The 14,296-nt window shown below is 37.3% G+C and overlaps 1 protein-coding gene across 1 annotated transcript in view; it reads left to right on the top strand.

Moving 5' to 3' along the window:
- RLF (RLF zinc finger) overlaps nt 1-11,119 on the top strand; it is a 54,384-nt gene extending 43,265 nt beyond the window's left edge. The window contains exons 7-8 of the mRNA XM_069803466.1: nt 3,346-3,487; nt 5,963-11,119. Coding sequence (XP_069659567.1) covers nt 3,346-3,487; nt 5,963-10,705 — 4,885 coding nt within the window. The 3' untranslated portion in view covers nt 10,706-11,119. The remainder of the gene's footprint in view (nt 1-3,345; nt 3,488-5,962) is intronic.
- The last annotated feature ends 3,177 nt before the right edge of the window (nt 11,120-14,296 follow it).

Here is a 14,296-nt window from a genome sequence, read left to right as displayed (position 1 = left end):
AATGGTGTTTCAAGTCAATAAATGATTTAAGCTTTAATCAGTTTTCATAGTGTACTTCTGATACATTATGTAATTTGATAGACCAGAACTGAGTGGTGACTAAAACATTTACTGAAAATCTTTGAGAGGAGAGCAGGGAGTAAGAAGAACAGAGACCCCCTGGTACAGTGTCGTTTGCAGGTCAGCTTCTCTTTGTGCTGTTACAGATTCGGTGCAACAGACAAGCCCTAGCATATGTACTTGGAAATGTTCCACTCACCTGTAGGATCCTTAAATAAAAGGATTTCCTGCAGGATTTTCTGGATCACGTCCTTCTTGATTTTTAGAGTAGCAGTATATTGATGAAACATTTTCTGCTAGCCCCTGACTACCCTTTAACAGACGCTGTAAGCAAGCAGTGTTGTCCAGTGCTATCCTGCTTGCTGCCAGCCACCCATTCCCATTATTCTGCTCTGTATCTTGCTTTATGCAGTGTCAGAGTGAACCAGCATAAGTGATCCAGATTGAAAGTGTTCTGGTTTAGACAGAGGAAAAGACCAGTCAACAGTTGTGAACAGCACATGAAAGTGAGGATGCTTTTGAGATTCTTAGTAGTGTGGATGAGTGTCTTACATAGTGGATGAAGATGGAGCTTTGGTGCCATGATACTTGAGCTAGTCCTAACAGTTTGCTGCTACCACAAAGTGGAAGATAAGTTCTTGTCATATTGTGCTAGCTGCACAAGTCTGCCTCGTCTGTTGCTGGCTCTGGGCCCATCTGACCTGTAGCGAGCACATTAATCTAACCCAGCCAAAACTGTGTATAGCTTTCTACAGGTTAATGCTTGGTTAGTTTTACCATGTGGTCAGGCAAGTTCCAGCAAAGAAGTGCAACACTGGTGCTTCTGGAAGTTTTAAGCTGTTAAATCTGTTAAGCTGTAACATCATTCTCAGTCTAGAAAGGGAAAACTTAACCTCCCTTCCCTCCTGTCTTCACTGCTCTAGCATCTACCTGATGCCACAGTGCTAACTCTCTAACCCAGCACAAACCTCTAATTATTATTCTTGCATATTAGAGAGGTTAAGCTATTTGATTAGCTTAGCTCAGCTCATCCTGTAACCTCAAGTCTGTACCTCCAAGAGAAGATTAGTAAACCATAGATGTATGTGAATTAGTGCTGTTGGTGTGAAGCTTCATTTCACAGCTGAAGATGAAAGCAAACTTAGGTTTGTATATGTTATTCTTCACCAAAATTGGAAGATTTTGCAATGATTGTTGCTGATAATCATAAAAAAACCATGTAATGCTACTTTTAAGAGTGGAGGTATCTGCTGTGTTTGGAACTTTATCTAAGAAGTAGTGCTGCTGTGGGCAGTAGTTCTGAGCTAGCTGATTGCCTTAGTCTCCAAGGAGTCAGGCAGTTCATCAATCCATAAGATAATGTAATCATTAGCATTACACAAGTGGCATTAAGTATGAACTGTAGCTAAGAACAAATTAAAAAAACTTCTCTCTGGTCTGATATGGTAGTAAGAGGGGGTTTTTTCCTAAGTATTACTAGATATCTGTCTGGAGTTCTTTCTGTTCTCTGCACTGCCTCACATCACTTTTGAAATGGAAAATTGCCCAAATACTGAGAGTTGTCCTTTCTTGCCTTTTTATATATATGAAGATTATTTGAGGAACACTTACATATCACCATCCTTGAGGACCCCTTCCAACAGCATACTTCAGCTTTGCAGAAAGAAGGGATGGGAAGAGAAAGAGAACAGGGCAAACACTGAAAACTTTTTGGTCTCCCAAAAACTCTTAGGAATAAAGGATTATCCAGAGTGAAGCCCTTCTCTCACTATTCTTCCAACTCCCAACTGCGTAAATGTACTGAATAGATATACAAAATGACTGATGTGTTGATAAGCTATTTTTCAAGTTTGTTTTGTTTCTGTTGTAATCCTGAGTTAAATTTTTTGTAACGCTTCTATATATATGTATATATTTATGCCTTCCTTGCATAAGCTTCCCTTCATACAATTCTTCTGTGTTAGTCATCCTGATGTTCAATTAAATTTTAATTTTGTCAGCTTCTTGGGGCTAAAAGGGCAGTAGAAAAAGTTGCTAATATTCTGGGTGTTTACCTTTTTTTCCTCTCTAGTTCTGTTTTAGGATTTAAAATTAAAACAACTTGAATTGTACTGCTTGTATGTTAGTTTCTTGTAGACCTATCTAGCTTCTCAGCTGTCTCTTCCTGACTATGAAAGGCTGTTAACTGCATTTCTAGGCCTTTAAAGATAAAAAACAAAGAAAACAAAAACCCAAACAAACAAACAAAAAACCCAAAACTGTTACCAGTAAATATTGTCCATTTTTGTGCAATAAATGTATCCCATGTCAAATCCTTAACAAGGCCTCATTCCCTTTCACTTGGCTTAGGGTTCAAGAGTAGGATTGCAATAATTCAAAGGAAGAACCTTGCCAATATTCGGTGTAAAGTTTGCCTAGGTGTGTTTTCTTGGTTTTTTGGTTCTAGAGGCTACAACTGACCTTGCTTCTAGAAACTTATATGTATAATTTGATGCACAGAGTGGTTAAATTAGCAAAGGTGACATTTGCTCTACTAAAGGAACATAAAAACTTTTCAAGTGATATAAAAGACACAGATCCTATCACTGGTGTTTTTCCATTTCTGTGGCACTCACTGAGATGGCAAAGCAACACAAAGTGACAGATTGCATCATTCAATGGCTGTGTTGCCTTGGTTATAATAAATTGCTTAACAGAACAGCTCTGTGCTCAAATGCTACGAACAGTAAAGCACATAACTGTTCAAAGACAGTAGACAAAGCCCTCAGCTTATGTATCCCTTATGTAACACTTTACAAAGCGTGTTCTGTTAGAGGTATCTTTTAAAGCACTGAGTGACAGTTACATCATTTGAATGCAGGTGTCAACATCTAAGCTACTTGCCTAGTGGGAGGGAAGTGGCTACTTTACATTATGATTCATCTTGCCTATTTTAAATTTCTACGTGAAAAGTTAAGGCTCTGCAAGCGTGGCAGGGGGTGGTTCTTGTCTAGAAAGGAAGTCTGTGCAGCTATAGATGCCTGCATTAAGTGAGATGAATCCCATTGCCAGTGTTTTTCCCCGTTAGATAACAGGAGATATACTGTGTTTTGATGTGATGCTTGTTTAGGAGTAAGGCAAAGTAAAAGTTCTCTTCAGCATCTCTCAGAGGTGGAGACCTGATTGAAGTGTGTGCTGGTTTTTAATAACAAATTGTTGTGGCATCAACTCTGAACTAAAGTGTGTAGACTGGACAAATTCTGTGTATCTGTAATGTTCTTACATTTTGCTTTCAACTCTTTGCAGGGAACTGACGCTTTTCTGGAGTAAACTGCAGAGAAGAATAGATCCTTCTTTAGATTCCTTTTTGGAGAGATGTCGTCAGTTTGGCATCATTGCCAAGACACTACAGCATTTATTTTTCTTGATAAGAGTCATACAATCTGAAGTAAGTAAGCTGCAGTCCAGAGTCCTTGGATACAGCCAGAACTGTTTACATGAATTTATTATTTTCTTAATAATTCTACTGAACTGATATGAAATATAGCTTATTTCATTATTCATATTTTCTGATTAAGTGCCTAATAACTTACTAATAAAAATCTCTGAAAAATGCCTGCCATTGGAGTTTTGTGTCAGCTTGACACATTGAAGTTACCTTCAATCAGTGTGGAATGGTTTGTTTGTTAGTCTGAAAATACACTATGGCGGTATTTTGCAAACAAAGCATAGCTGTGTTTTGATCTGATGCCTGTTTAGAAGTGAGGCACAGCAAACATCTTCTGCAGCGTCTCTAAGAGATGGTGACTTGGCTGAAATGTCTCGTATTTTTGTATTCTGAGAAAATGGGTTTTCTTCAAAATATGCGATACAGTCACATGTGGAATCCTACCTTCTATTCTGATGCTTATCTTTAGAAAGTTACAGAAAGGTTCAAGAGATGCCTAACAGCAATTTTTATAAACTCATAATCTCTGTTTGAGGCATAATAGAAAGACATTAATTGATCCACCTACCCAGGAGGCAAATATAGCATGCTGTTCTTAAGCAGAGCAGAAGGGATAGCTTTAGTTAATCTGGATAGTTGCTCAATAGGATTTTTTTGTCTTCCTTTGATGGCTACTCTGACTCTTGGAATTGGTTAGACTGAAATTTCCTGTGTCTTGTCACTATATGAGAGTAGGTTTGTGGAGGGCAGTTATGAATGAAAGTGAATCAGGCACGCTTCAATGGAGGAAAAGTAAGGATTTTAACTGTTTCAGTAACAGTATTACATGGATCATGGACCTTAAATTAGATATGGGATTTTCCCTTAGGAATGTCACCACTTCCAAAAGAGTTCAGACATTTCTTCCTGAAGAACAGCATAGTTTTGCACATGTAGAGTAAAATTTGCCACATGAACTTCAGTTTTATGAATGTTTCAATTAACAGTACCCTCCCAAATTTGCCCATCTATTTGCATTCTTATATGGATATGAGTTAATTAAGAGTTAAGGCATCAAATGGATTATGGATAAAACAGACAAGGTTCCTTTTTTCAACTACATTTCTCTACAGCTTCAGGTTTGTTTGTCTGGGACTCTTTCACTGACCAGAGTTAATCCTGTGAACCAAGTGAGTTATCAAGTGTGATTTGATAAGAGAAGAGCAAGTATCAGAGCCCTGTTTTAGAGTCAAAGTAGAGATCAGAAAGGTTACATGATTGTCCTTTTGACAGATCATAGAGGAGAGTCCAGAACTCTGATTTGGCAAAGATGAATTCCAGTAGTGATTGCACAGAGTAATGTTTGCTCCTGGTTTCTCTAAAGTTGGCCTATTTCTACTTTTAAAACATGTGCGAATGTGCACTTTATATATAAAGCATAATACATTGTTAGCTATGTACCAGTTCTTTCCGTGTTTCCTGCTAAAACATATTAAAATTTCTTCTCCTGGGGAAATAGCTTTTTTATTGGTCTCTAACAAATTGCATGACTTCCAATAGGCAGTGCACAGTGAGTGTAAGAGCTCGCTAATTCTTTTAACCTGTTTTTAGTTCTTTTGGATTTTTACCATCTGAGCTGGTGTGGATTTGATTGTGTTAGCCATGTGTCATCTCTCTGCACTATTCATAAATATCTTAACTGTTACTTATCTTTACTAATAATGACTGAATAGTTACTTCATGCATTCAGATTCTTTATGCTGGAAAGTATGTTTTTGGAACAAGTTAACTTTCAATTTTGTCCATGTAGAATTTGGAATATATTATTTTTTTAAATCAGCATGTGAGTAATATTTGTAGGTATCTTCCTGACACTATTGAGCAGCACCTCAAAGTTGCATAGACTCCTCAGAAAATGTTTGAAAGTGAAATGACAGTTATCTTCATCAGGAATCATTTCTGCTACTGTACTGCTTATGCTGTTGAAGATTATTTTGTTTCAGGGTGTGAATTTACATTAATTTCCTTATTACACAGTACCACATGTTCTGAATTAATGTCCTGTGTGGATGCTGCTGGAGGAGTGTATATGGAAGATTTACACCATTCTGTTTTAGACATCTGACTTATTTATGATTGAGAGTCACTCAATGAAGAGAGAGAGGAGTTAGATGTTTTGCAATATCTAATACCTAAACTAGTTTGTGTGACTCCTCCACAGAGTGCACTAAATGTGAAGTGGATGCCCTCGCTTGAAAAGTAGAAGAGGTTCCTCACATAAAATAAACTACAACTTTTTAGATTATGCTCAGTGACTTGGGCACTTAGCACTCAGAAGCCTGAATACATTCTGAATGGGCTGTAGTCTATCAGATGCTCTCATTGCATCTTTTTTCCTAGAACAGTTCTAGAGAGAATGTGCTTATCAAAGAAAAGTAACATTTGTTTTGTGGCTGTTTTTTGTTTGGTTTTTGTTTGTTTGTTTGTTTTAAACAGGCAGAAGAAGCAGGACTTGCTGTGTCTGTTTTGTTATGTGTGAGAGCCCTTCAGATCAGATCAAATGGAAGTGATGAAATGAAGACATCAGTATGTAAAACAATTGCATGCCTTTTACCAGAAGACCTTGAAGTTAGAAGAGCTTGTCAGCTCACAGAATTTTTACTTGAGCCAACTTTGAGTGGATTTAATGTGTTGGAAGAGCTCTATATGCAACCAGATCAAAAATTTGATGAAGAAAATGCACTGGTTCCAAATTCACTCCGTTGCGAGCTGCTGTTAGCTTTAAAAGCATATTGGCCATTTGATCCTGAATTTTGGGACTGGAAGACTTTAAAGCGACATTGCCTTAAACTGTTAGGGAAAGTAGCTTCTGATTCCGAGGACGATGCAAGTTGTAATATGTCAATCAATGAAACTGACATGTTAGAAACTTTCTTTAGTGACTATGATGAGACAAAAGAACATAAATATTATGATGGAAAAGACACAATGAACCACCCTAAAGAAAAAGCAAGAGTAAAAAAACCAATTGGTTCTTCAGAAAGATACCAGAGATGGCTTCAGTACAAATTTTTTTGTGTGCTCTGCAAAAGGGAATGTATAGAGGCTAGAATACTGCATCATTCTAAGATGCATATGGAAGATGGTGTTTATACATGTCCAGTGTGTACAAAAAAGTTCAAGAGAAAGGAATTTTTTGTACCACATGTAATGGAACATGTTAAAATGCCACCTAGTAGAACACACAGACCCAAAAAGAAGATAATACTGAAAAAAGAAAGATCACCACAAAAGACAACAGCTTCCAGCAGCCCGCCCCCAGTGTTTCAGGAAAAGTCACATCAGCCACAGCTGCCTGAAAATTTTGAAAATGACACACATGAATATGTCACATTTAGCCAACTGGAAAATTGCCAGCTACAAGACAGAGACATCTATCCATGTCCCGGAACAGATTGTTCTAGAGTATTTAAACAGTTTAAATACTTAAGTGTACATCTGAAAGCTGAACATCAAAACAATGATGAGAATGCAAAACACTACTTAGATATGAAAAACAGGAGAGAGAAGTGTGCTTTCTGCCGCCGACATTTCATGACATCCTTTCATTTGCGGGAGCATGAACGTGTGCACTGTGGACCTCAACCATATATGTGTGTGTCAATGGATTGTTATGCTAGATTTGGGTCAGTTAATGAGCTTCTCAATCACAAACAAACACATGATGATCTTCGTTATAAATGTGAGCTAAATGGCTGTAATATTGTTTTCAGTGACTTAGGGCAACTTTACCATCACGAGGCACAGCACTTCAGAGATGCATCATACACCTGCAACTTCTTTGGTTGCAAAAAATTTTATTATTCAAAAACTGAATTTCAGAATCACCTTGCAGTGCATAATATTGAAGTGTCAAATGGGGAAGTGAAGCAAACACTAAAACTTGAAGAGTCAGTTTCAAAAGACAAATGTAGTTATCTTCCAGAGTCTCAGCTGCTTGAACAATCTGAAAATTCCAGTCTGAATGATAACTTGGATCCTTCAGGCTCTCAGGAAATTCCACAGATTAAGGAAGAAGCACTCTCTGACAGTGAAGATCTAGACAGTGAAAGTAATTGCAGCCTTCATTGTGGGGACCACAGCACAGATGCTGCAGTAAACCAAGGCCAGGCGTCTCCTCTACTGATTGAAACAATGGCTCACAATCAGTCAGTTCCAGGTTTTCTCATGTCCCAGGAAGGAGTCTTCCATCCAGCAGATGTGAAACAACAGTGTTCCAATGTGGCAGTTTGCTTTGATGAAAAAAAACTTTCCTGTGGTTTTGAAGGCTGCTGTTCCACACACAAAAATTCCAGAAGTATGCAAAAAAACCTTCGCAGGGCCCATCCATATAACTTCAAAGGTAAAAAAAATATGGAGTTGAAAACTAAAGACTTTCTCGACCTGTTGAGTGACACTCAGGACAGTAAATCCCCTACAGACATTAGTACAGAGTTAGGTCATAATTCAGATATAAATGCTGACTCTCCAGAAAGCTCGTATTGTACTATAGATGCTAAAGGAAGCAATTGCCTGAAGGAAGAAACTTGTCCTTCTTCCCCAGAAACATCTTTTTATGACAGTTCTAAAGAATCAAATATTGAAGATAACATGCTGGAACTAATGTTAGGCTTGAAACATCTAAGCTTAAAAAATTCTAACATTCAGAATTCTTCAAGACACAAGCCTCTTTTGGGCTCTTTACAGTCCTATTCATCTAGGGATGCCAAGTGCCCTGAGTTAGTAGATGAAACTACCTCAAAATTTCAGCTTCAAGAGCAACAAGATAATTTACCCAGCCAGTATCTTACTCAGCTGGCAGCGAAACCATTTTTCTGTGAATGTCAAGGATGTACGTGTGAGTTTGTGACCAGAGAAGCTCTCTTAATGCATTATGTTAAAAAGCATAACTATTCAAAGGAAATGGTTCTTCAGTTAAATATGTTCCAGCATCGGTACTCACCATTTAAGTGCCATATTTGCCAAAGATCATTTACAAGAAAAACACACCTTAGAATTCACTATAGAAACAAACATCAAATTGGCTGTGAGAGGGTAGCTCACAAGGTATGTTCTAATGAAAAAATTGATCATGTAGGTTTACGTACAGAAGACATGCATAAAAATAGCACTGTTCCAACACCTTGTGCAACCAACATTGAATTCATTGAACATTCAGACCACTCTGAACAGCTGTGTCATCCTAAAAAGGAAGACTGTAGTTCTGAGACAGATTTGGAGTCCAGTGAAGAGACAGACAATAATGTAACAAGAAAAACATCTAACATGGCTTCTCTGGACAGTCATAGAGAAGAACTGGAAGCAAGACAGGGAAGAGGAAGCAAAAGAACAGTTGCTAAAGGAAACTTATGTTATATATTGCATAAGTACCACAAACCATTTCACTGTATACATAAAAGCTGCAATTCTGCATTTACCAACCAGAAAGGTTTGATTCGCCATTATAGGACTGTTCACCAGTATAATAAGGAACAGCTCTGCTTAGAAAAAGACAAAGCAAGAACAAAAAGGGAAATTGTCAAATGTAAAAAAATATTTGCATGCAAATACAAAGAGTGTGGTAAGCGTTTTTTATGTTCTAAAGCTCTTGCTAAGCATTGTAGTGACTTCCACAATGAACACTTAGAGGATCAAAAACTGCTTTCTGAAGCTGTATCTGCAAGATTTGCTTGTAACCAAGCCCAGTGCCCTGCTGTATTTTATACCTTTAATAAGCTTAAACAGCACCTAATAGAAGAACATGCCAATGAAGAAAAATTAAACAAAGATTTTGAAATCCATTGTGACCTTAATGGCTGTGATCGAATTTTCACAAATTACAGTCACTACTCTCAACATGTGTATTTCCGACATAGTGAATATTATGATAGTCTTTTTGGAAATCAGAAAGAGGAGGAAGATAATCAAGGTAAAGATAAAAATGAACAAAGTTACTTGAAAGACAGTTTTGACATGAGCAAGCAGAATGGGAAGCAGTTAAAAGAAAAATCTAAAAGAATTAGCAGAAGTAGAGAAAAGCATTTGATGAATTTCAAAACAAAAGAGGAGGCCCTACAAATGTGCAAAGAGAAGTCTAACCAGACCCAGTACCCTTGCATGGTTCAGGGATGTTTGTCTGTTGTCAAATTGGAAAGCAGTATAGTGAGGCACTATAAGCGCACACATCAGATGACCAATATGTATATAGAGCAACGGATTCAGAAACTTGTTGTTTGTGTTAAATGTGGCATAATGATTGAAAAACAGTCCTGCTCTGAAACAGCTTTAGACTTGGATAAAAAAAGTGTAAAAGTTAAAGAGGATAAATCAGCTAATCCTGACTATGTGCAAGAAAGTGAAAAACCTCTTGTTCCAAATACTGACTGTGATCCTCAAGATGTAAGCAATGAAGACCAAAAAAGATATCCAACAAGTAGTGCGAGTTTTGATGCCAGTGCCTTTATGTATTCAGGCACTTTAAAATATAACCACAGTTCAAAGAACGCCTGTTTTGAAGAGCATAACATCAGGGAGACAGTTACATGTAAAACTGAAGATTTTTCTGAAAATAGTGAAAGAGAGAATAGCTCTTATTTCTCCAGTTTACAATTAGAGTTGCCAAGAGAGAAAGACCCAGAAGGATGTCAACATAGTGCAGTTAATCAAAATGCAAAAAGAAATGTACTTTGTGCTACAAAAGACAAATTTCAGAAGCCTCCAGTGTCCAAACCATTTGATTTAAAGACATATAAACCAATGGGATTTGAGTCTTCATTTTTAAAATTTATTCAGGAAAGTGAGGGAAAAGATGACGACGACGATGATGATTTTGATGAGGTAGTAGAATGGGAGTCGCCTGAGCAGTTGTCAGTAGATAAAACCTTGCAAAAAGAGGGAGATGGCCAAGGGGATACACCAGTAAAGAACTTTGTAAATGACAAAAATGTAATCATAACCCAAAATAATCATGGGCAGCTAACAGAAATCCAGCCCTTGTTGTCAGAATCATCATCTGCCCCGTCTTTAGAAAATTTGAGGGCAATCTTGGACAAGGCACTAACGGACTGTGGAGACCTTGCCTTAAAACAGCTTCATTATTTAAGACCAGTAGTTGTTCTTGAAAGATCCAAGTTTTCCACACCCCTCATAGACTTATTTCCAACAAAAAAGGGAGATGAGCTTTGTGTAGGAAGTACGTAAGTAGTTTTGCTTAGAGCATATTGCCTCCACTACTGCTATATGGGGAGAACTTCAAATTAGAACAGTAATTGTTACAGTACACACTGTTTAGGTTAGTTTAGACTGTTTAATTCCATGAATGTATAATATCTGTCAAAAGTATTGGCCAAGTTAATTTAGCTCCCCATTTTTTTTCAATGGACTATGCTGATTTTGGTGCTATTTAATACATCAGAATACTGGGGGCTTCCTCCTGAAGAGTAAATGTGCATGATTGTATATGGAACAAGTACTAGGGTACCAGGGTTTGGGGGGCGATGGAGTTATTACTTGACTTGAATGTGCACCCTAGGGTGCTTTGTGTAACATATTGTACACTACAGCATCTTATATTTTTTGAGTTATGAGTTTCAATAAATTACAGTTTTTCACCCATTTGTTTACTGTACAGTAAGTCTTTAATGTGGTTTACTTGTAATTGAATTTGGGACCATTCTGAGTGCATTGGACAATGTTGCTTAAGTTTTATGCATTTGTAGGTAATTTATCAGACTGCTGAAACAGTACAGATTCGGAAAAGTAAAGTATTACACTTTATAATATTCTCTGTGCTTTTTTCAGACTTGAAAGAATTATAATTAGTAGAGGCAGAAAGCACTTGCCACTTAAGAGATGAGAAAGTCCTAGTAATCTTTCCCTTTAAAGGAAAAAGATGCTTCTGAGAGTGTATGGTACAACATAAATGTTTGTAGAGTGTTGCCAGACTTCCAAGAGAGTTGTGTTTCATGAAAGTATCAGTGCACATTTTGGGTTCCCTGGTTAGCTTTTTGGATAATGAATAAAACCTAGCTGGAAGATTTACCAGAAGAGTAATCTAGTATTTTAAGATCTGTTTCTTGTTCTTCTGTGTCATTTCTTGCCATACTTCTGGACACATCATGAGGCCCAGAATCTGTTTCCCCTGTGAGTGGCACTTCCCAATCTCTGTGAGGATGATAATGAGCAAGCAGCATTCACAGCTGCTTATTGATTGAGAGCTTGGGTTTTGTTGAGGTGGTTTGGGGTTTATACTGTGATCTGAAAAGTAGCAGTGGAAAGGAAGTGGAGAAAACTTTGGGAAATGTTGTTTAAAAAAGACCATGAATATTGGCTGGCGGCAGGAATGAAGAAGGCTATCTAAAAAACTATCTGGAGAACTGTGTTATGACCAGAACTAGGCAGAAATGGCATCTTCATACTATGTTTACAAAAGTTATTTGGGCATCCTTAAAATAAAAGTTAGATTACAAGTCGTACACCAAGCAGGAGAAGTGTAGTTTATTGCATATCTATTCCTGTCATTTCCTTTCTCTAAACTATAAGCTTCTTGTAATGAAAGGAATATGGTGCATGAATCTTCTCACTAGCTTTTAAAAATGGAAGTAAGTTAGGGTCAAAAGGTTTTAACCCTGCAACAGGGTTAGACACCTGAAGTAGCTAAAGTGTGTTCCAAAGTGATTTTTGTCTCTTTAAAAAAAAAAAAGTCTACCTTTTAATGTCAAGTCTGTGTCATGTTCAAACATAACGAATCTTCAGGATCTCAAAACAGGAAATGAAATTAACTGCTACCTTAATAAACATGTGATGACTGCTTCAGGTAATGTGCCTAGAGAGATACCAGTATGCTACCATTTTTTTTGAGTATCCCACAAAGCAATCTGTCCCCTTCAATGCCTAAAGAAGGAAAACTGGTCAGCATGAACAGTAAATTCATTGAGGTTTTGAGTCTTCAGTTTCAGGTCAAGCAGCTGTATTTCCACTAGATAACCAGAGCTTCAAATATGACAGTATTAAAGAATTCAAACATTTAAAATACTTTAAATTAGAGAAATTAGATGCGAATGCAGAAATGAAATGAGACAGAAAGTACATATATATGCCACAGACTGGAGAAGGGGTGAGACAAAGGCACCATGCAAGCTTTTGCTTTATGTAGTCCTAAAAATGTACCAAATCTTTTAAAAAGTAGTTTTGATGTAATTGATTGCTTCCTACAAGTTAAAATGCTGTGAGTACAGTCAAGAAAATGGAAATGATTAAACACAAGACTGATACTTAATGTGGTGATTAGCTGAGTCATAAGAGACCAGTAAAGAACTTTTTACATGGGGAATAGCAAAGAGAAATAGATTCCACCAGAGCAAGTTATCTGCAGACTTAAAAGGTAGGAGACAATTTTGTGAAGACTCCTTAGGCTAGCTGAGTCCTCTCTGAAGGTAACAAAATTTTGTTCCTGAGACAATTTCATCACGTCTGATGCTGACTGCCACTTCCATCCATGAGCACACATTGATGGAAATCTACTCTGTGCAAGGACCTGAAGTTGTCTTGAGCCACCTGGGGACAACTTGGTTTTCAGAAGAAGTTTGAAAGGTAATATAGTCCTACATGCTTACACAAGCCAGAAACCAGAAGAAAAATTAAAAATGGGATTTATTTCCATGGTGCTGCTTTATGATGTAGATGAAGCTTTTGGTAAATGGCGTATTTAAGGTAGTATGTTGCATGTAATCTAATCTTACAGATTTAATTTTTTTTTATAGTAGTTTTGGAATAGTTACAGTGTCTTTGCAAACCTGAAGGCATTTAAACGCAGGCTTTTTGCTTTCCATTTTCATTGGGTTAGTTGACAGTTGTTTAGCTGACAGGTAGAAATTTGTTTAACTGGGATAACAGTTCAGTGTGATCTTTTTACCTATATACAGAAGAAAACTTTTCAGAGAAGTTTGCATTTTATTCTTTTAGGCTTCGTTCATACATCATTCACTAGACCTTCCTCTAATGAATACTTCAGGTTCTTGGAGAACAGACGTAACTGTTTTTAGAAATGCTGCAAATGGTACGGCTCTGATTGTAAGATCTGAGCTTCTTCCAACCCATGCTTCCCCCATTGCCCATGCTATATTTTTGCACATATTGTAATCTGAAGCTGAATAAGATTTCACTTTAACTCCCTGCTTGCAGTTTCCTTTTCTTTCTTTTTACACTTGACCGATATTCAGGTTTGATTGTACTTAAACTTTCTTCAAGTTGTTTTCTTTCTTTGCTATTGTTGCCTCTTGGAGTCGACACTGATAACTTTCTGCTCAATAGGAAGCTATGATCACAGATTCCCAGTGAGCAACCTCATGGAGTTTGTGAATTAATTCTTTTTATAATTAAAAAGATTCTTGGACCACAGAAGTTGTCCAGAAATAAGGAGCAAAAGAGTTTCTGCCTGGCATGGGTGAAGCTCTTCTGTGTAAAAGAGAAAAACTTTACAAGAGTTAGCTTAAGTGCTGGATAAATTGCCACGTGAATGAAGACTTATTGCAAATGTCCGTCTTCTCCAGTGTAACTCACAGTGCATCTGTCTACCTGTTCTGACATGAATGTAGGAATGGGTTCACTTAAAATTCACTGTCAAAAACAGCAATGCAAAATGCAGGTTGTTTGGAGGTACCATGTGTCCTTGTAGTGTGAGTAACGAACAGAATAAAATACACAGTGGTACAACCTTGCCTCTCCCTTTGGAGCATATCTTCCTACTTCCTTCTGTCAAGCTCCCAAATTATGGATCATTTTAAAACTATG

The sequence above is a fragment of the Haliaeetus albicilla genome, chromosome 16 (genome assembly GCF_947461875.1).
Source record: "Haliaeetus albicilla chromosome 16, bHalAlb1.1, whole genome shotgun sequence".
Lineage (NCBI taxonomy): Eukaryota > Metazoa > Chordata > Aves > Accipitriformes > Accipitridae > Haliaeetus > Haliaeetus albicilla.
Note: the sequence above shows the minus strand (reverse complement) of the source record. Positions and strands in the feature narration are given on the sequence as shown.